This window comes from Rhinoraja longicauda, chromosome 2 (assembly GCF_053455715.1).
Source record: "Rhinoraja longicauda isolate Sanriku21f chromosome 2, sRhiLon1.1, whole genome shotgun sequence".
Lineage (NCBI taxonomy): Eukaryota > Metazoa > Chordata > Chondrichthyes > Rajiformes > Arhynchobatidae > Rhinoraja > Rhinoraja longicauda.
Window position 1 is genome coordinate 93,864,885 of NC_135954.1, and position 22,718 is coordinate 93,887,602.

Sequence of the window (22,718 nt, forward strand, 5' to 3'; positions counted from 1 at the left end):
AACTCACCAGAAATGTTATTATAATGCCATGTGCACTAATCCCCATTTTACAATTTTCACCAAATCCAATTAACCTACAAAACGTACATTGAGGAGTATATCGGAGACTCTGGCGGAGGAGGAAGATGTGGAGAGGACAAGTGAGACAGGGTGACGGGAGGCAGCGGCAGAGGAAACAAAGCGGCGGGAGGAAGAGGAGGGGATGGCGGTGGAGGGGGAAGAGGCTGAGTGGACAAAACGATGGCCGACAGAAAGAAGCGGTAGCTGGTGAGGGCGGAGGGAGCCCCATGGTGACTGAGCACGTCCTGTCAGTGGCAGCGGCCTGAGGAAAGCGCTGTCCCAGGGTCTACAACTTGAGGTCCAACCATTGCAGTGTAAATCGGACCGCTTGGTAGCTGAAGGGCTCGCTGGTGCACCTTGCAACTTGTTGGTGGTGTCGGAGGCCGGGGCTGTGGTAGAGGTACAAGACTGGGTGGCATCGGCAGGTCCGTCCGCTATAAGTGCAATCCGTTATAACGTGTTCCGTTAAACTGAGGGTTTAATGTATTTCAGGTTGATGACCATACATCATAACTGACAGGTTCTTATACAGGTTCGGAGAGAGAAACAATTGCAATGAAAGGAGGGTGGAGAGGAGAGAGCAGAAGGGAAGGTCAATGATAGAATGGAATAAAGATATTTAATGATAAAATTGGGGAATCTAAAAACATGACAAATAAATATTGGAAACTGATAGTGTAAAAATATTTTGGATTCAGAGAATCTAAATTGAAAACATTAATTTTGACTTGAATCAATAACGCTATTCCTCGATACTCACTGACCTGTTGTTACCGCCCAGCATTGTGTTTTAATTTTGGTACCAAATATTTCAATAACAATCCATCATACACATTTATACAAAGATTCCATATCCTCATTGCAAAATATAACGGCAAATGATTTTGAATTGCAACAGAAATTACAGTGGCAACAGCCACAGACAAGAGGTTTATAGACCAGACTTAGATACAGAGACCCAGCATGGCAACAGGCTCGTCAGCCTACCGAGACCACACGCTGACCATCGATCACCCATTCATCAGTTCTATGTTATCCCACTTTCATATCCTACACACTAGGGGTAATTTACAGAAGCTAATTATAACCTACAAATCTGCACGTCTTTGGGATGTGGGAGGAAACAGTAACACCCGGAGGAAACCCACACAGGGAGAACGTGCAAATTCCGCGCAGACAACACCCGAGATCAGGATCGAACCCGGGTCTCTGGTGATGCAAGGCAGCAACTCTACCGCTGCGCCACAGTGCTGCCCTTAGTTGAAAGATATTGAAACCATTTATTTCATTATGTCCACTGTCTTTTCAAAAGAGCTTACTGCTTTGCACAGTTTAATGCTGGTACCGCTGAGTCATAAGGCAGCTACTGCAAATTAGCAGTGCTATTGATGCAAGCTGATTAAAGATTAATGCAGTGGAATCTACTTTTCCATTCCAAGAAATATAGTGGCTAAAAAATGTCAGCACTCTAATCATTCGGGAAAAGAAATGAAACTCGAGAAGACTTCAGACAAGGTTTAAAAATAGCCAAGCACAAAGCAAGGAAAACGAAACTCACTAGCTTGGTGAACTATTGCTATGGCCACACCAAGGAATTTAACTGCGAATAATTCTACTGGTTATATGGAATGTAATGGCACGAAAGTGCTGCTGCCTGAAGGCTCAAGTGATCCGTGCTCATTCCCAGACTTCAGTGCTGTCTATGTGGATTTTGTACTCTCTCCCTAGTATTATATTTTATCTTAGGTACTGCGGTTTCTTCTCACAAATCAAGAACATGCGAGTTTATAGGTAACTCCCGACTGTAAAATTGCCCCTCGGGTTTAGGTGAGTGGTAGAATCTGGAGGGAAAAAAAATGGGATTAGTGCAAATGGATCTTTAAGGTTGATGAGGATTTGGTGGAATGAAGGGCTTGTTTCCATGCGATCTGTCTCCATGAATTATATTAAAAGATGTTGAGTATGAAAGTTAAATTTCAGATTAAGCATGAGGGCGGACAATTCACAGCAAGGTTGACGTGACATCATCCAAGAGCTGAATACTCCATTTAGCCTTGCCTCAGCCCATCCAATACTTCATCTGCAAAAATACATCATTATCAGGAGATTTGCTCTTCCTATATTTTGCAGCGGCAGTTTAATTAGAACCACTGAGGGGACCTCATTGAAACATACAGAATTGTGAAAGGCTTGGATAGAGTGGATGTGGAGAGGATGTTTCCATTAGTGGGCGAGTCTAGAACTAGAGGTCATAGCCTCAGAATTAAAGAACGCTCTTTCAGGAAAGAGATGAGGAGATATTTCTTTTGTCAGAACGTGGTGAATCTGTGGAATTCTTTGACACAGAAGGCTGTAGAGGCTGTCAGTGGGTATTTTTAAGGCAGATATAGATTCTTGATTAGCACAGGTGTCAGAGGTTATGGGGAGAAGGCAGGAGAATGGGGTTAGGAGGGAGAGATAGATCAGCCATGATTGAATGGTGGAGTAGACTTGATGGGCTGAATGGCCTAATTCTACTATTCCTTATGACCACTTCTGCAATAAAGAACTAGTTTGCTTGTAAATACTTTTATCGTCCATTCGTTGTCAATATTTATTGTTCACCTCTAATTGCCCTTGTGAAGTTATTGGGATGCTGCTGTTGTTTAGGAGCTGAAGGATTTAGATGCAATGATGGCGGCAATGATGAAAAGTCGCATCTCATTTCTAAAATAGTATGGTATGTAAACAAAGTTAATTTGTAAGCGTTGGCATACCCATTCGATTGTTGCCTTTCACCTTCTAGGTAAATCACTTAATTTACTATTAATTAATTATAAATAATATTATTTATTATATTTTAATATATAAAAATGATATTAATGATTGTCATTTATTGTTTAGGCAATCATATATTACTATTATTATCATGGCAAGTCATATCGAAGGTGGACACAAAATGCTGGAGTAACTCAGCGGGTCAGGCAGCATCTCAGGAGAGGAGTGGGTGACGTTTCGGGTCGAGACCCTTGTTCAGACTCCAGCATTTTGTGTCTACCTTCGATTTGAACCAGCATCTGCAGTTATTTTCCTACATGGCAAGTCATATTATATATTAATATTATTCAGCTGAATAACCAAATTTATTCACAGGTTCTCCCCCAGTCTGATGTTTGTACAACACAAAAGTAGAAGCGAGGGTGTGGGAGTCCAGTGGGAGTCCTGTCGTAACCTAGGGAAGTCCTGTACAGAACATTACTGCAGGCATTATAATCATGGGACGAAACACTGAAAAATCTATTGGACTTCACAGAGCACATTATTGGATTCAAAACATGATTGCACATGGATTTATTGATTTCAATCAGTAAAACTTCCCTCGATTGTGAGTCGTCACAGTGGAAATGAAGACAGTGCACAGAGGAACAGCTGAGAGAGCCTCTATCACACTGCTCGGTAATCTGGGTTCGATCCTGATATCTCATGCTGTCAGCATGATGTTTCCATATTCTCCCTGTGACCATGTGTATTTCCTTTAGATACCTTGGTTTCCTCCCGCATCCGGTTGATAGATTAACTGGCTGCTATAAATTGTCTTTAACCCACAGGGGAGTGGTAGAATCTAGGAGGAGTTTAGTTCACGGAAACAGGCCCTTTGCTTTACCAAGTTCACGCATCAGTTCATCGATCATCTGTTCTTGTGGATGTAGGAGGAAACCAGAGCACCCGGAGGAAACCAGCACGGTCACAGAGAGAACATGCAAATTTCACACAGACGGCAGCCAAGGTCAGGATCAAATCCGGGTCTCCTGCACTGTGAGGCAGCAGCTCAACCAGCTGTGCCTCTGCCATCTAGGATATGGGTACACAAGGAAAATATACGGATTTGTGTAAGTGGGTACTTGACGCAGACTTGATGGACCAAAGGGCCTGCTTCCATGCAAAGTTTGTAGGTTAATTAGCTTCGGTAAGAATTGTAAATTGTCCCTCATGTGTAGGATAGTACTGGTGTACGGGGATCGCAGGGCAGCACAGACTGTTCGGGTGGAGAGTGACAGCGGTCGGTACAACTCTGGTCACATCACGGTGAAGGAGCGTGTGTGTGGCCCGGACATTGAACTGATGGCTGTGGATCTCCACTTATGCTGTGTGTCCTGGGGATTCTCACACGACGTTGTGGTGGCTGTTCAAGTCTATGTTTAATTTTTATGTGGTTATGTATCTTGTTGCTTTTTTGTATGACTGTTGGCAAATCAATGTCTTTGTATGTTTACATACTTGGCTAATAAAACATAGAAATACATTAAATGCATTATGAGGGGGGGGAGTTAGTGGAGACAGATGTACTACAATAGAGGGAAATAGTGTGAAAGAGCACCACACAATCACCAGCATGAATGAGTTCAGCCAAATTGCCTTCCTATTTTTAATGTCCCATGTATGTACAGCATTAGCCTTATGGTTGCATCACAGCCTGGTTCAACCGGCAACTCGAATGCCCAGGAATGAAGATGATTACAAAAACTGGTGAACATTACCCAATGCATCATGGGCACTGATCTCCCCACTACTGAAGGGATCTACAGCAGGTGCTGCTTCAAATAGGCAGCCAGCATCACCAGGGACCCACGCCCATCTTGGTCATGCTCTCTTTTCACTCCTGTCATTGGGAAGGAGGTATAGGAACGTGAACACTGATGACCAGGTTTAGGAACAGCTTCTTCCCACCAACCCTCAGGCTGTCAAACACTAAACTCCAACCAAACTCTGAACTACCTTGGTTAGACAATAGACAATATGTGCAGGAGTAGGCCATTCGGCCCTTCGAGCCAGCACCGCCATTCAATGTGATCATGGCTGATCATTCTCAATCAGTACCCCGTTCCTGCCTTCTCCCCATACCCCCTGACTCCGCTATCCTTAAGAGCTCTGTCTAGCTCTCTCTTGAATGCATTCAGAGAATTGGCCTCCATGGCCTTCTGAGGCAGAGAATTCCACAGATTCACAACTCTCTGACTGAAAAAGTTTTTCCTCATCTCCGTTCTAAATGGCCTACCCCTTATTCTTAAACTGTGGCCCTAGGGACTTTGTTTTGTTTTACACCATATTGGGTTTTGTAATTTATTGAACTTGTTTTTGTTTGTCTATTATGTTGTCTATGGAGTTCTGCATTCACAAACCTGTTGTGCCGCTCCAAGTAAGAATTGAATTGTTCCCTTTCGGTAGCTATGACAATTAAACATTCTCGACTCTTCACTGTCTTGATTCAAAAGTTATTGGTGAAGTAAAAAAAAACTTCTGCAATTTAAATTGAGAACCACAGCAAGAATCTAAAACTAGACAAAAATGTAATAATAACAAAATTTGAATGAACAGGCTGACATGGTCTAGGCTTCTCAGTAGCATAACAGCCATTTCACGGTATTATTTAGAGAGAAAGGTTTTCTCAAAGAATAAATGAAGAAATGATCGTTTAGTTTTTATTGGGTGGAAATCTGAAACAAAGACAGAAAATATAGATCAGGCCGCATCTGCGAAGAGAGAAACAGTAAACATTTCATGTCAGGAAACTTTCACCAAAACTAGGAAAAGTATAGATATTTGAGTTGCAGTGAAATGGGGCAAGGATGGCAATAACAGAACATAGAACACTACAGGAACAGGCCCTTCTGCCCATGATGTTTGTGCCAAATATGATGCCGTTAAACTGATCTTGTCTCCCTGTACATGATCCATATCCCTTTATGCCCTGCACTTCCATGTAACTATTCAAAAGGCTCTTAAACATCTGCCTCCACCACCACCCCTGGCAGAGCATTCCAAGCCCCCCACTACTTTTTGTGTAAAAAAAATAACTTGCTCCACACATCTCCATTAAAGGTTCTGACTGCCCCATCTATTATCCTTCTCATAATTTTTATATACTTCTATCAATTCTTCCCTCAACCTCCGACGTTCCAGAGAAAACAATCCAAGTCTGGCCAACCCAAACCCTTTAACCAGGCAGAATGTTGGTAAAAGATTGAGTGTTTAGATCTCGTTTTCCCACAAACCCCTTCAAAACCTGTTATGAGATCCTTCACATTAACTTGGAAAAGCTGACAAGGCTTTAGTTTTCCACATCTGAAAGATATCGCATCTGGCATTTTAGTAACGCACAACATCAGTCCCGAAAATGTGTTAAAATGCTGGATTAATAATTTATCTTTGAGCTTCAGAGTCAGTGAGCTTTCAATTCAGCTATGCCGATTGGTTATTCTGCATATAGTTCTACGGCACAGTGGCGCAGCTGTTAGAGCTGCCGCCTCAGTTCCAAAGACCCTGGTTCGATCCTAACCTCGGGTACTATCTCTGGGGAGTATGCACGTTCTCCCTGTAACCACGTGGATTTCCTCCGGGTGCTCCGGTTTCCTCCTGCATCCCAAAAGACGTGTGGATTTGTAGGTTAATTGGCCTCTGTAAAGTTGCCCCTAGTGTAGGAAGTGTATGTGAAAGTGGGATAACATAACAAGCATAAACAGGTGATTGATGGTCGGTGTGAACACGGTAGGCCAAAGAGCCTGTTTCCATGCTGTATTCAAAGAATATGGTAATTCTGGAATATTACCAAGCTAACCATTTGTACAGTATACCCCCTTCCCCACTTTATTTCAGCATATCCTAAAGACAGGCAGGGAGGGTGCATATGATTTCCTGAGCAGAGGACATACACATTTAAGGTAGTCAGTAAAAGTCTGGGAGCGGCTTTATGGAAATCTATGCCCAAAGTGCAGTGGTAGGTTGGAACTCTGCCCAAAACAGACAGCAGAGCCTGAAACCCTCATGTTTTATTAAAATTACTCGCTATGCAGCTGAAGAACCTACAAGGCCATGGATTAAAAGAAGCAAAAAAGAAAACAACGTTTGTCAGCACAGACGCAATAGTCCAAATGACCAAATGAATTTTTCTATGGTTCTCTATCTAGGGTGAAAATGATGAATGGCGTACATCAGTTCCTAGCAATGATAATTAACATTTAACTATGTGCAGAAGGGGCAACAGTACTACACGGAGACTCGATTTTCATGGAATTGGGGCCTATATTGATCGCAAAGGTGCGGCAGAGTTAGAGTTGCTGCCTCACAGCGCCAGAGGCCTAGGTTTGATCCTGACCTCAGGTGCGGTCTGTACAGAGTTTGTACGTTCTCCCTGTGACCACGTGGGCTTCCTCCAGGTGCTGTGGTTTCCTCCCACATTCCAAAGACGTGCAGGCTTGTAGGTTAATTGGCTTCTGTAAATTATCTCTAGTGTGTAGGGTAGTACTAGTGGTCAGCACAGACTTGGTGGGCGAAGAGTCTGTTTCCATGCTGTATCTCTAAACTAAAGTTGGCGGAGTTTTGTTCCCCACGATGGCCTAACCAGTGGACATTAAAGCAGCTACTGAAAGTCACTGGAGATGTTTGGGAATTATCTTCATAAGCTTCATGGAGTACCTTGACTCCAACAATCAGCCTCCACCCCTGTCCCCCTCCCCATCACAACAGGTTGTAGCTAGCATTTCACGTGGCATGCCACCACCAAATTAACAGCTGCTAGAACTGTGTCACATTCGGTCCATGACTGAGACAAGTGTTAACTGCTTGCCTCGACTCCCAAAACGCAGGTCAATTCGGACAGCCTGGATCGCATTCTGACCCATACTTTATCTCTTCTGCATTTCAGATTCAGATTTGTTTATTGTCAAAGGCACCAGTGTGCGGTGAAATTCCTAGTTAGCATGAAGCTCAGATTAAACAGGAAATACAATAAATACAACAATAAAACAAAGACAAATACAAAACAGCAAAATGCTGAAAAGACTGCAGTGCGATCAGAAGTAGTGCCAAAGAAAAAACTCAAGGGACGGCACAGTGGCTCAGCGGTAGAGTTGTTGCTTTACAGCGCTAGAGACCCGGGTTCAATCCTGACTGAGGTTAATGTCTGTATGGAGTTTGTACGTTCTCCCTGTGACCGCATGGGTTTTCTCCGAGTGCTCCGGTTTCCTCCCACATTCCAAAGACATGCGGGTTTGTAGGTTAATTGGCTTCGGTAAAATTGTAAATTGTCACCAAGTATGTAGGATGATGCTAATGTATGGGGCAATCATTGGTCAGCGCGGACTCAGTATGCTGAAACGGCCTATTTCCACGCTGCATCTCGAAAGTCTGAAGTGAAATAATGGAATAACCAAATGAGGTAGAGTTAAGAGTAAGAGTATGTGGAAGAAAGGGTGAAAGAGGCAATTGGTTCAGGGGTCTGTTTTACCATCACTATCAGACCAAAACAAAAGTCAAGTGAAATGAGTAAGAATATATTTTCTGCACAGTTAATATCATCGGCGGAAATAAACCCACTTCCATTTCCCAATTAGCCATAGACGACTTTGTTTATGAAGACCCAAAAATTCAAACCCTAGAGATATTGATTACTACACTATTTAACCAGGGCTTTGTCCACAGTAATTGTACCAGCCCAATATATAACGAGAGAAAGGCTAATCCAATCGGTTTTTTTTTGTAGTGATCTGTGTATGATTTCCAAATCCATGACCGTCTCATAATTACCAGCAAGGAGATTGTTTTTCCTAGCACTGCTGAAAGCACAGTCTGGAAAATGGCCCGTGGCCAGATAGGAATCAAAACCTAAAGTGGTGTTAGAATGTAAAAAGAACGGAGACAAAATAAACACTGGTCTTACAGAGGTGTCAGAAACAGGAAAGGAACTTGCAGAGGCCAACGATGTGGCACTAAAATTTGCTCGTTATTGCCAAACAGTTGTGTGATGACACGAATAAATAAACCATAATGGCTGACCAAAACTCTCATGTTATATACTAAAAAACGGCAGGGTTTGAAGCGTATATCATTATAGACTATTGTTGAGAAGTCAAAACATGTATTACTTTAGTTTTGAATGTTAGTGAAAAGTACGAACAGGCCCTTCTGCCCACACTGTGCCGAAGATGAGGCCAAGATAAACTGATCTCAACTGTCTGCACATGATCCATATCCCTCCATTCCCCAATAATCCACATGTTAGACCTAATAGACACATTAAACAAGGGAGGTTCTGTAGTAGTCTGACTGGAACACCTCTACTGTGCTGAGGCCAGGAGCCAGTTCTTGGACACCTCATACCTTCCCTTGACCCCACACTCGGATATCAGGCCTCATCTCCCACACCGTTTCTGATCTCATCCCCTCCACAGCCACCAACTTTATCATTCCCTAGCCCCGCAATGCCTGGTTCTCTCTCCTTCCCAAAATCCACAAACAGGATTGACCAGACCTACTGTTACTGTTCCTGCCCACAGAACAATTCCAAACACGTTGATTAAATCCTCTTTCCATCTGACCAGTCCCTTCTGATCCAGATTCGAGACACGCCCTTCAACACCTTTCAATTTTTAAGCTCTCATTGCCTCATCTTTATCATCGACATTTGAACAGAAACTCAATTAATATCTCTCCTCTAACACTCTCCTCCACCTGGCAGAACTTGTCCTCCACCTCAACTTCACTTTTGACTCCTCTCATTTTTTTCCAGTTTAATGTGTAGCCATGGGCACTGGTCCGAGTTCCAGCCATGCCTGCTCTATTGTGGTCACGTCAAACAGTCTTTGTTCCAAACATACACTGGCATCACCCCACAACTCTCTCTCTGTTACATTGACGACTGCATCAGGGCTGCCTTCTGCACTCATGCAGAGCCCGTTGATTTCATTAACTTTACCAATAATTTCCACCCTGCCCTCAAATTCACTCTGACCCCTCTGTGCTCTTTCTTGGAATAATTCAGCAGGTCAGGCAACTTCGCTGGAGAAAATGGATATGTGACGTTTCGGGTAGGTTCTGAAGAAGGGTCCCGCCCCAAAGCGTCACCTATCCTTTTTCTCCAGAGATGCTGCCTAACCCATTGAGTTACTCCAGCACTATGTGTCTATCCTAGGATCCATTTCTGGAACACGATGAATAAAAACTTAATAATGACATGAAGAAACCCAAGGGGGAAAATGAGGAGGACCTCTCAAACTACTCAAAGAAAGTGGAGATAGCAAAAACAACACCACATAGAATTACCCTGTGAGGTCAAATTTGCAATGGCAATGTGAGAATGATGTGATGTCAAAATCACTGGCAGTTTCAGGCAGAGGATTCGTAGTTCCCAACCAAAATGTCAATCTGCAGCATGCCCCTGATCAGTGACAACACTGCATCAGATAATGAATTGAGAAGTGGGGTGGTTAGGATTATCAGGAGTCCATTGTACAAAGTCAATTGACTACAAAAAAACAAGTCTATTTAAAAAGAACAGGGCAAACAAAAACCACAGCAATTTCTCCGAATGAAAGCAGAATATTTCTCCAGACAGGGCGGTATGGTGGCTCAGCGGTAGAGTTGCTGCCTGACAGAACAGAGCCCGAGACTCAGATTCGATCCTGACTACGGGTGCTGTCTGTACGGTTTGTACAAACTCCCTTGCGTGGGTTTTCTCCGTAAAATGCGTGGGGTTTCTCCGGCTGCTCCAGTTTCCTCCCATATTCCAAAGACGTACAGGTTTGTAGGTTAATTGGCTTTGGTAAAATTGTATATTATCTTTATTGTGTAGTGTTTAGTGCTAGTGTATGAGGATCACTGGTCGGCACTGACAAGGTGGGCCGAATGGCCTGTTTCCGCGCTGTTTCTCTAAACTAAACAAATGCAATGGGTAACAGCTACGCATAAATTGCATGCATTAAATTTCAATTACTTGTAGCAGGGTGAACATGGCACTTGATAGAAACGCCTGTCACCTCCACTCTGCCTAGCTACTGTACAGCCTTTTCTGTAACATGGAAATTACCAGACAAAAAAAATTCCAAAATCTGTCTGTTCCACTGTAGAGGGTCCTTGATATAATGATAATACAGCTTATTTGATAATACAATTGATCATGGCAGTCGATCGCTTGATTTTCAACAGTGGAAAGCGTAAGGACAGTGCCACTGTAATGAGAGCAGTCTGCACAATATGTCCTGGCATTTCCCACATATCTCAAATTATACATGCAGTACAATCCCCAAGCTCATTAAAGAGATTTTAGTAAATGCTTTTTGCATTACAATAAGACTTTTCATACTGCCTTCCATGTGAATGATCATAAGATCATAAGATATAGGAGCAGAGTTTGACCATTCAGCCCATTGAGTCTGCGCTGCCATTCGATCATGGCTGATCTATTTCTCCCATCTCAACCCCATTCTCCTGCCTTCTCACAACCTGTGACACCCTTACTAATCAAGAACCTATCAATCCATTTAAAAATACCCAGTGACTTGACCTCTACAGCCATCTGTGGCAATGAATTCCACAGATTCACCACCCTCTGGCTAAAGAAATTTCTCCTTATCTCCATTCTAATGGTACGTCCCTTTATTCTGTGGCAATGCCCTCAGGTACTAGATTCTCCCACGTCTGGAAACATCCTCTCCACATCCACACTATCTAGGTATTTCACTATTCAGTAAGTTTCAATGAGATCCCCATCATCCTTCTAAATTTCAGCGAGTACAAGCCCAGAGACATCAAACACTCCTCAAACGTTAATCTAATCATCCCCAGGATAATTCTCGTAAACCTCCTATGGTCCCTCTGACACACACATCTTTTTAACAGATTCCGATGAAAGGTCATTGACACCAAACACTTAATGGTTTCACTCTCTACGTTTGGTGTTTGACCTGCTGACCATTTTCAGCAATTCAATGTTTTTATTTCAGATTTCCTGCGTCTGCAGGATTCAACCTTTGTGACACTGGATGTACAGGAAGGTTTTTAGTGCTTTGCCCAACTGTGAGTCAACAACTGCATTTACTTACCTACAAAACTTTGTTTTTTGCTTTCCCAAAGCGGGGCTGCTCGAACACCATTAGCCACCAAAGCAAAGAAGGCCTTCTTCACCTGAAGAAAGAAACAAAGCTGTTAAAGGCTGTAGAGCACCACCTTCATTGTACAGCCTGACCAGCAGTCTTTCTATTCTGGATGGCCAAAATTAAACTCTAGGCAGCTTATTTATATGGAATCTACCAGAAAAGAAAATGAAATTTCAAACAGAAATAAAATGAAAATAAATGGAAAAATGACAGAAAAAAAGAGAAGAACCCGGTAGGATATCAAAAGTAATCAAAAACAGGCAATGCAACAGATATTCATCCGACATTTCCGTCACCACCAATGTGATCCCACAACTGGTCACATCTTCCCATCTCCACCCCTACACATCATCTGCAGAGACCGCACCCTCTGCAACTCCATGGTTCATCATCCCTTCCCACTCAAACTACCCCCTCTCCAGGTACCTTCCCTAGCAACCAATGGAGATGGAACACACGTCCTTATACCTCCTCCCTCACCTTCATCCAGAGACCCTAGCAGTTCTTCCAGGTGAGACCGAGGTTAACATGCAACTTCTCTAACCTTGAGTCTGAAGAAGAGACTCGACCTGAAACGTCACCCATTCCTTCTCTCCAGAGATGTTCTCTGTCCCGCTGAGTTACTCCAGCTTTTTGTATCTATCTTCACTTATTGCATCCACTGTTCCCGATGTGGGCTCCTGTACATCGCAAGACTAAGTTTAGATTTGGCGGCCGTTTTGCTGAACATGTGCGCTCATCAGTCCACCGAGGCCCACTGGTTCTCCCACTTGCTAACCATTTTTACTCCCCTTCACACTGACCTTTCTATCCTGGACTGCCTCCATTGCCAGGGTGAGGACACACACCAATTGGATGAACAGCACCTCATATTTTGCTTGGGTATCTTACAACCCAGCGGTATGAACGTTGAATTCTCTAACTTTAGGTAACTTCTACAAACACCTTCCTCCCTCCCTCCCAATTTCCTTTTCCAGAACACATACAAGATCCCACAGTATCATTCAAAGAGAAGCAGGAAAGATTTACTTTTATTCTTAAGCCAAGTTCATTAAAAACAAAATGTTTTTCCTTATTCCAATGGTTTGGGCAAATCCTTGAGGAGTGCAAATTGGTTGTCACATATCCTTGAATTACAGCAGTGTTAAAGTGTTTAATTGTTCAATGTCCCACTTTGGGACTTTTGGTGATCACTACAGGTGCAACGGAAATACAAGACAGCTTGTATTCATTTAGACTTAGAGATACAGCATGGAATCAGGCCCTTTGGCCCACCGAGTTCGAGGCGACCAGCGATCACCCGTACACTAGCACTATCCTATGCACTAGGGACAATTTACAATTTACAAAAGCCAATTAACCTACAAACCTGCACGTCTTGGAAGTGTGGGAGGAAAATGCAGCACCCGGAGAAAACCCAAGTGGTTACAGAGAGAACGTACAAACTCTGCACAGACAGCATGCGTAGTCTGAAAAAGGGTCTCGATCCGAAACGTCACACATTCCTTCTCTCCAGAGATGTTGCCTGACCTGCTGAGTTACTCCAACATTTTGCGATACCTTTGCATCCGCAGTCAGGATCAAACCTGGGTCTCTGGCGCTGTAAGGCAGCAACCCTACTGCTGCACCACTGTGCTGCCAATTTCCATTCCTTGCAGAGCTTGTTTTAGGTGTATCTTGTTTGCGTCTAGTTTAAATGCATGAAATTCCACATAATACAGAGACAAATTAAAATTACTAAATGTACTGAATATTGTGTTGAACACGATATATAACTTGAGCGGGAGTGTGGGGATGGTTATATACTCAATGGTTCACTTATATTTCTTAATTAGTTAAATATTTGGAGTTGCTTTGAACAGTCATGAGTATAGATATGCAAGTCTACAACGGGTAGACTTTCAACCCATCCACAATAGAGCAAAAGCTTTGATTATCCAGGCCACTTAAAGAAATTCTAATCATTGATCTTCGTAGAGTTCTACTCAATACTTCCTGAGCTGGATTACACTTCTTTCAATTACTCACGCTTTCCTGATTTTTGTGAAAGAACTGTCTTTACAGTTTATGACGTAAAATGCTGGAGTAACTCAGCAGGTCAGACAGCACCTCTGTAGATAGACACAAAATGCTGGAGTAACTCAGCGGGACAGGCAGCATCTCTGGATAGAAGGAATGTGTGACGTTTCGGGTCGAGACCCTTCTTCAGACTCGACCCGAAACATCACCCATTTCTTCTATCCAGAGATGCTGCCTGTCCCTGCTGAGTTACTCCAGCATTGTGTGTCTATCTTCAGTTTAAACCAGCAACTGCAGTTCATTCCTACAGCCCTTCTGGAGAACATGTTTAGGTCACTTTTTGAGTTGAGACCTTTCTTCACACTGATTTGCGGGGGGGGGGGGGGGGGGGGGGTTGGAAGAGAAGTAAGGAGGGGCAAGATTAGGCATGACAAGTGATGTGGGTACAGGCAAGGGGGTGTTGGATAGGCAGATGGTTCACAAAAGGCCAGAGATGAAAAGACAAAAGAGTATAGGAGAAGGATGGAAGAGTTGCAAATTGTTTTGTGTAGGAAGGAACTGCAGATGCTGGTTTAAACCGAAGATAGACACAAAAAGCTGGAGTAATTCAGCGGGACTGGCAGCATCTCTGGAGAGAAGGAATGAGTGAAGTTTCGGGTCAAATTGTTTTGCTCAACGTTCTTGATCACTCTAGTTTTAAGTTTAATAAATTTTATTTGATGCAATGTCAAAACCTTTTCCAACTGTTTATACAGATTATTGTTGGGAATATAATCAGCTGTTCATCTGTGTTGTCACCACAGTAGATGGGAAGATTTCTTGTTAGCTAAATAATTTCATTACTTTGACACTTTCATATTGTGTGCTTCACTCAGTGAAACCTGAAAATGACTGTACACACTGTGTAGGAAGGAACTGCAGATGCTGGTTTAAACCGAAGATAGACACGAAAGCTGGAGTAACTCAGTGGCAATTTGACACTTTCATATTGTGTCTTTCACTCAGTGATATTTGAGTTGTAGACCAGCAGTTGTGTGCAGTCCAAGATAGACACAAATAACTGAGTAACTCAACGGGACAGGCAGCATCTTTGGAGAGGAAGAAAGGGTAACATACTTTTAACACATAATTTAAATAATAAAACAATTAAAAGGACAGACAGACTGCTGGAGAGGCAGCCACTGTGGTGGCACCACCCGATGGATCATTCTGCAGCAAGACAATGATCCCAAACATACTGCTAAAGCAACAAAAGAGTTTTTCAAAGTTAAAAAATGGTCAATTCTTGAGTGGCCAAGTCAATCACCCGATCTGAACCCAATTGAGCATGCCTTTTATATGCTGAAGAGAAAACTGAAGGGGACTAGCCCCCAAAACAAGCATAAGCTAAAGATGGCTGCAATATAGGCCTGGCAGAGCATCACCAGAGAAAACACCCAGCAACTGGTGATGTCCATGAATCGCAGACTGCATGCAAAGGAAATGCAACAAAATACTAAACATGATTACTTTCATTTACATGACATTTCTGTGTCCCTGAAATGGGAGGACTACGTATAAACACAGCTGCAATTTCTACGTGGTGAAACCAAAATGTATAAAAATGGCATTTATTAAAATCTGACAAAGTGCACTTTAACCACATGTGATTTTTTCGATCATAAATCTCAAATTGTGGAGTACAGAGGCAAATAAATAAATGATGGGTCTTTGTCCCAAACATTATGGAGGGCACTATACCTTATTTAAAGCTGCCACAACCTTGTACACTTATGCTTTATTAAAACTTTAATATGCTTCCCTGCCGTGGTCATGATTCTGGATGAATATTATGTACTGTGTCAAACCATCTTGCTTTACACATCTCAAAAGGCATTTCTGATCTCCAGAAATTGTTTGAACAAATCGATACCCATTTCCCAGAAATGTCACTCTCTCATTTTGAATAGGTTTATTGGCCAAGTATGCATATCCAAGGAATGTGCCTTGGTGCTCCGCTCACAAATGACAACACAAACATACAGTTAACAATTAAGAATAAAGCATAAACACATCAAAACAATAAGGATACACCATTACGGTCTAAACATGTGGGTGAAAATAAACCAGAGCAAAAAAGAGACTACGGACTTTGGTTATTGAGTAGAACTATCACTCATGGAAAAAAAGCTGTTTTTATGTCTGGCTGTGGCTGCTTTGACAGTCCGGAGTTGCCTTCCAGAGAGAAGTGCTTCAAAGAGTTAGTGGCCAGGGTGAAAGGGGTCAGAGATGATCTTGCCCTCTCGCTTGCCCGCTTTTCTACATATTCTTAAGCAACTCAAGCTTAATCGGAAAGTTTTGCCTCGAGGATAGTTGTTCAAAGAATATAGAACTGTGCAGCACAAGAACAGGGCCATTCAGCCCACAATGTCTGTTCTGAACGTGATGTCAAGGCCATCACTTATCCACCAGCACATGACCCACATCCCTCCATATCCGTATGACTATCCAGAAGTCTTTGATTGACACTAATGAATCTGGTTTAACCGCCACGCACAGCAGTGCGTTCCATGTACTCACTCCCCTCATGCACTGAAACCCAATACACTGGAGACATTTTCCCTAAAAGATGTCAGTACATACATGAAGTGTAAAGTAAACCATACTACTAAAGTTGCACATACAGGTTTCTTTCAGCAATTCTCTCTCTGGTCCAGATATCACTCCAAATCAGAAACAGCATCTAATCATACTTGTCCCAAGTTATGTGTAGCACTGTCCTATTGGCCTCACACTCCTTCATCCCCGCTGAACATTCTTACAGCGGCTTGGGGCCTACACTCTGAACTGTTCTCCTAAATAGATCCAAGACCAATTCTCACTCCCCTTGTAAAGAGTTATTTAAAATCACCTTCGCTCACCTGCCTTCCTCGTGTGGCACAATTTTAATCATTTGCTTGGCAGTGCTGCTTCAGATGCTCTAAGGTTAAAGGTGCAACCCAAACACAGGCAGTTGTTGTCATTGGTTAGAAATTGCCCTCAGTTGTGGAGCTTGGAATAACGGTTAACAGGGAAATTGTAATTTTGTCTTTTAGCTTAGAGATACTGCGCAGAATCAGGCCCTTCAGCCCACCGAGTCTGCACCAACCAGCAACCCCCACACTCTAACACTCTCCTACACATACACAGGACAGTTTACAATCTACACCGAAGGCAAATTAACCTACAAGCCTGCACGTATTTGGAGTGTGGGAGGAAACCGGAGCTCCCAGAGACAACCCTCGCAGGGCACGGGGAGAACAACCAAACTTCATACAGACAGCGCCCATAGACAGGATTAAACTGGGGTCTCTGGCGCTGGAAGGCTCTACCGTTGTGCCACATGCTAGATGTTACGGATTCAACGCATGTCCCACGAACTGGCACTTATAACTGGAATTTTATCAAATTCTAGAGAGCTAGATAGAGCTCTTAAGGATAGCGGAGTCAGGAGGTATGGGGAGAAGGCAGGAATGGGGTAGTGATTGAGAATGAGCAGCCAAGATCACATTGAATGGCGGTGCTGGCTCGAAGGGCCGAATGGCCTACTCCCGCACCTATTGTCTATTGTCTATAAAGCAATCTCATTCAAGTGAAAACACTTCAATAACAATCGACAATGCCAGTAAAGTCTGATATATTAAACCCGATTACCCAATCACTCAAGATAAATAAAATAAATCTTACTTGCAATGAAGTATCAAATACAACGAGCTTTGAGCTGGTGGGAACGATGTCATAGCACTTGTGGGATTTCATAAATCTCATATAAATATCACTGTCAGACTCTTCGGCTGTTAAAGGAAAGGGAGAAAGAAGGTTAGAGCACGAAGATGAAATTCATCCAGCACCTTCACAGCATGACCGGCTGGCTCGGATACGAACAAGATCAAGTATTAGAGCTTGTTCTCCACTCATCTCAAAATCAAACTGGTTCCAAACATAACTCTTCCCTGCCCACTGACACCAGGCAAATCAAGAAACAAACTCATGTACTGTACTTCTATCAGGATGGCACAATCTGAACACAATACTCCAAATGTGGTCTAAACAATTTCTTGTGCAACTGTAACGTCCCAACTTCTATACTCAAAAGGAAGGAACTGCAGATGCCGGTTTATCAGTCTGAAGAAGGGTTCCGACCCGAAACATCACCTATTTCTTTTCTCCAGAGATGCTGCCTGACCCGCTGAGTTACTCCAAATTTTTGTGTCCACCTTCTATACTCAATATCCTGACTGATGAAAGCCAATGTACATTTTCATCCAAATCGTTGATATAAATCACAAACAGCAATTCTGACTGTCTACCCTATCTATCTATGCTTCTCATTACTAGATATACTTCTATCAAGATTCCTCTCAACCAACCTCTCAACCTCCGACATTTCAGAGAAAACAATTCAAGTTTATCCAATCTCTACATCCAATCTCTAGATTAGAGATTATCCTCTAATCTAGACAACATTCTGGTAAACCACTGCACCCCTCATCCTCATCTCAAATTAGGGTGGAAATGTCAAAGACTAGAAGGCATAGCTTTAAGGTGAGAAGGACAACGTTGAAAGGGGATGTGCAGGACAAGTATTTTTCCCTCCCACACAAAGGGAATGCACCACCAGGGGTGGTGGGAGAGGCAGGTATGACAGTGGTATTTAAGAGGCTCTAATACAGGCACATGGGTATGCAAGAAATTGAGAAATATGGCTCACGTGCAGGCAGAAGAGATCAGTTTAACCTGGCATGACGTTAGGCACAGACATTGTGGGCCAAAGAGCCTGTGCTGTACAATTCTATGTTCCTTAAAGAGAACACAGATAAGAAAAATAAACAGATGGGCCTGCTGTTAAGATGGGAGCATACTCATATCAAGCATAAATACCGGCGTAGAGTAGCAGGACCGGCCAGCCTGATTTGTGCTGCAAATTCCATGCGTTGACAGGTGCACAATAAAGATAAGCAAACAAGGTCAACCTGGCCTTTGTGTCTGATGGAATCATGATGCTCCTTGGAACAAAGAATCTGAGATCTAACCTCTGCATCCAAAGATAAAATCTAGAAACAAACACACTGCAAAACTTTGAAAGGACAATTTTTTTCTCGGAAGGCTCAGCTTGAGGGGTATCTTGTTTTCCAGTTCTGGCACGCCCGCTGCAGTTGAGTATTTATCGCCCAAATGCCACAAACCCTGGAGGCTTGTGGGTGACATCGGCACCAGAAATACAGCCAGCAAGGTCAGTGCGCGGTCTTTACAGGGACAAAGAGTAGAGTTGCCTGGTCTATCTATCCCTAGTTGGAATCTGACCCAGTCAGAGAGGGAGGGAAGGAGAAGAGACAAGGTTGTGATATGCCACACAGGCATACACTTGACACAAGAGCCAGCTGGATAAAATTATCGGAAAACAGCCGATTGCCTGTCAATCTTTGGCCTTGCACTTTTCAAAGTGCACAAGATAATATTCAAAGCTTCATTGCTAGAAATGCTGCTTAAAAAATACAAATTTGAATAACTCATGCTGCAGAGACAAGCAGGTAATACTTTGGCGAGGATAGTAGAGGACTAATTGAACAAAAATTAATTCTCCATGAACATTTGTCGTGCTGTAACCTATCGCCTTTTGTGGTTAAACTTATAATCAGCTGTCCTTACTTTGACCTAATTTCAAACGATATTTTTCCAAGCCTAGATTCCAAATAATTCTAATCAATTCCTGTTCTCTCCTTTTCACCAATAGATTTATGGAGCATCTTTAACATTAAACATCTTGTGCCATACATGGGAGCTTTGTTAATCAAAAGCTGACAACATGGCACATAAAAAATACACCAGGATAGATAATCAAAAGCTTCCCATATGCTGGCCTTTACAGCATCTTATAAGAGAGGCTCAGGGGATGGGTTTGTGCAGTTTAAGATTAGCAGTTGAAGCTACTGCTGTCAGTGGTGGAGCAACTTAATTAGAGTGATCAGTCCAGAACTGGAGAAACACGGTACAGAGCGCTGCAATGCTAGAGACGATAGAAAAGGGCAAGAGGTCACAAAGTGCTGGAGTGACTCAGTAGGTCAGGGGCAGCATGGTAGTGCAGTGGTAGAGGTGCTGTCTTACAGCGCCAGAGACCAGAGTTCAATTCTGACTAAAGGCGCTGTCTGCATGGAGTTTACACGTTCTCCCTGTGACCGCGTGGGTTTTCTCCGGGTGCTCCAGTTTCCTCCCACATCACAAAGGCGTGCAGTTTTGTAGGTTAATTGGCTTCTGTAAATTCACTTGCTTTCAGTACCTAAGTGATGTTTTAAATATTGCTCATTTGAACTGTCTGCAGCCTTTGCCATGTCCTCCTCTATCTGGATACAAAGAACTGCAGGTGGTAATTTACAACAACAAAAAAGACACAAAGTGCTGGAGTAACTCGGCGGGTCAGGCAGCATCTCTGGAGAACCACCCTGTTCTTCAGTCTCAATCTTGAAATCAAACCACAGGCAGGCACCACAGCTTACTCTCAGACTGGTCTTTAGAAATCAATAACTTCCGTATAGCCATGTTCAGGCATTTTATTTCCCTAATCAATAGCGCTGAGTTAACAATTAACTAGATTGTAGTGTAAACATTTTCATTCCATTGGGTTTAAAAAAAATTATTCTGTGCACACAGTTGAAATACGTGAATGCATTGGTATAGCATCTATTTCCTTATTAGGTGAACGTCACATGTAAAATATAAACATATCCACAACCATAATCATTCAATGCATGTGTACGCACACACACACACATAGACAGAATCTGTTTTATGCTGACAAGTAGCAGATTTATGTAACTTAGATACATGAAAGCACTGCGACTGAAAACTGAATAGAAATCTTGTTCAAAACTTTGTTTTATCAAAAATCAGCTTCTTCGTTTATTTTTAGGCGTTTCAATGGAATGCCACATTTATTTAACATTTCAATCCAACATGACCAGGCGAAGCTAAAAAAAAACCTCGACCCGAAACATCACCTAACCATGCTCTCCAGGGACGCTGCCTGACCCACAGAGTTACTCCGGCACTTTGTGTCCTTTCGTGTATTAACCAGCAAGTGCAGTTCTCCGTTTCTACATTCCAAAAAAATGTTGATTTACTTTTTGAAAGAAAAGGTCTCTGTCACTGTGGCAATCTACACACTGTGGCACTTCAGAATCTCATTTTTTCCCTTTTACTTCATAGATCTGCATTTCACAAATACTGCTGTTGTAGCTGATAGTATGAATCATCTCACTTGGTTTCTCAACTTTCGACCAGGGGAAGAAGTAAAAAAGCCCCTTTTGAGAAAATTCGCGTAAATCGACTTTTAAGATGATTAATGGTTTTACACCACACATAAGCACATCCTTTCTTTTCAATTAGAGTTCACAGCTCTTGCTCAAACATTGCGATGGCTAGCAACAGTTCACCGCAATTACTAATAGAACATATGCAGCAGTGAAAGCCAAACGGGAAGAGCAGCAGTAAATCTAACATAGACACAAAATGCTGGAGTAACTCAGCGGGACAGGCAGCATCTCTGGAGAGAAGGAATGGGCGACGTTTCCGGCCGAGACCCTTCTTTAGTTTCGGGTCTCGACCCTGGTTCAGTCTCGACCCGAAATGTCATCCATTCCTTCTCTCCAGAGAAGCAGCCTGTCTCGCTGAGTTACTCCAGCTTTTTGTGTCCATCTTCAGATTAAACCAGCATCTGCAGTTCCTTCTTACACAGCTGTAAATCTAAACCAGGCTTACAAGGGAAGGGAGGGGGGGGGGGGGAGAGAGAGGGGGAAGAAGGGGGGGAGGGGGAAGAAGGGGGGAGGGGGAAGAGAGGGGGAGGGGGGAAGAGAGGGGAAAGAGAGGGTGAGGGGGAAGAGAGGGAAGGGGGGGAGAGAGGGAGGGGGGAAGAGAGGGAGGGGGGAAGAGAGGGAGGGGGAGGAGAGGGAGGGGGGAAGAGAGGGAGGGGGAAGAGAGAGGGAGGGGGAAGAGAGGGAGGGGGGGAGAAGGGAGGGGGAGGGGGGGGAGGAGAGGGAGAGGGGGGGAGAGAGGGAGGGGGGGAAGAGAGGGAGGGGGGAAGAGAGGGAGGGGGGAAGAGGAGGGAGGGAGGGGGAGGAAGGAGAGGGAGGGGGGAAGAGAGGGAGGGGGAAGAGAGGGGAGGGGGGAAGAGAGGGGGGAGGGGGAAGAGAGGGGGAGGGGAAGAGAGTGGGGAGGGGGGAGAGAGGTGGGAGGGGGGAAGAGAGGGTGGAGGGGGAAGAGAGGTGGGAGGGGGGAAGAGAGGTGGGAAGGGGAAGAGAGGGGGAGAGTGGGAAGAGAGGGGGAGGAGAGAGGGGGGAGGGGGAGAGAGAGGTGGTGGGGGAAGAGAGGTGGAGGGGGAAGAGGGTGGAGGGGAAGAGGGGGAGGGAGGAAGAGAGTGGGGAGGGGTGAAGAGGAGGGGGGATGGGGAAGAGAGGGTGGAGGGAGAGAGGGGAGGGGGAAGAGGGAGGAGGGGAAGAGGAGGGGGAAGAGTGGGTGGGGAGGGGTGTAGTGGGTGGGGTGGGAGTGAGGGGGGGTTGGGGAAGAGAGTGGTGGGTGGGGGGAAGAGAGGGGAGGGGGAAGAGAGGGGGAGGGGAGAGAGGGGAAGGAGAGGGGGAGGGGATAGAGAGGGAGAGGAGGGGGATGAGAGGGGGAGGGGGAAGAGAGGGAGGGGAAGAGAGGAGGGGAAGAGAGGGAGGG

General features: G+C 43.9%; 1 protein-coding gene across 11 annotated transcripts in view; it reads right to left on the minus strand.

Moving 5' to 3' along the window:
* LOC144607619 (5'-AMP-activated protein kinase subunit gamma-2) overlaps positions 1 to 22,718 on the minus strand; it is a 340,164-nt gene that overhangs the window by 36,917 nt on the left and 280,529 nt on the right. For all 11 annotated transcript variants that reach the window (XM_078424584.1, XM_078424612.1, XM_078424629.1 and 8 more), the window contains 2 exons: positions 17,694 to 17,800; positions 11,916 to 11,997 (listed from right to left, as the gene is read on the minus strand). In XM_078424584.1, coding sequence (XP_078280710.1) covers positions 11,916 to 11,997; positions 17,694 to 17,800 — 189 coding nt within the window. The remainder of the gene's footprint in view (positions 1 to 11,915; positions 11,998 to 17,693; positions 17,801 to 22,718) is intronic.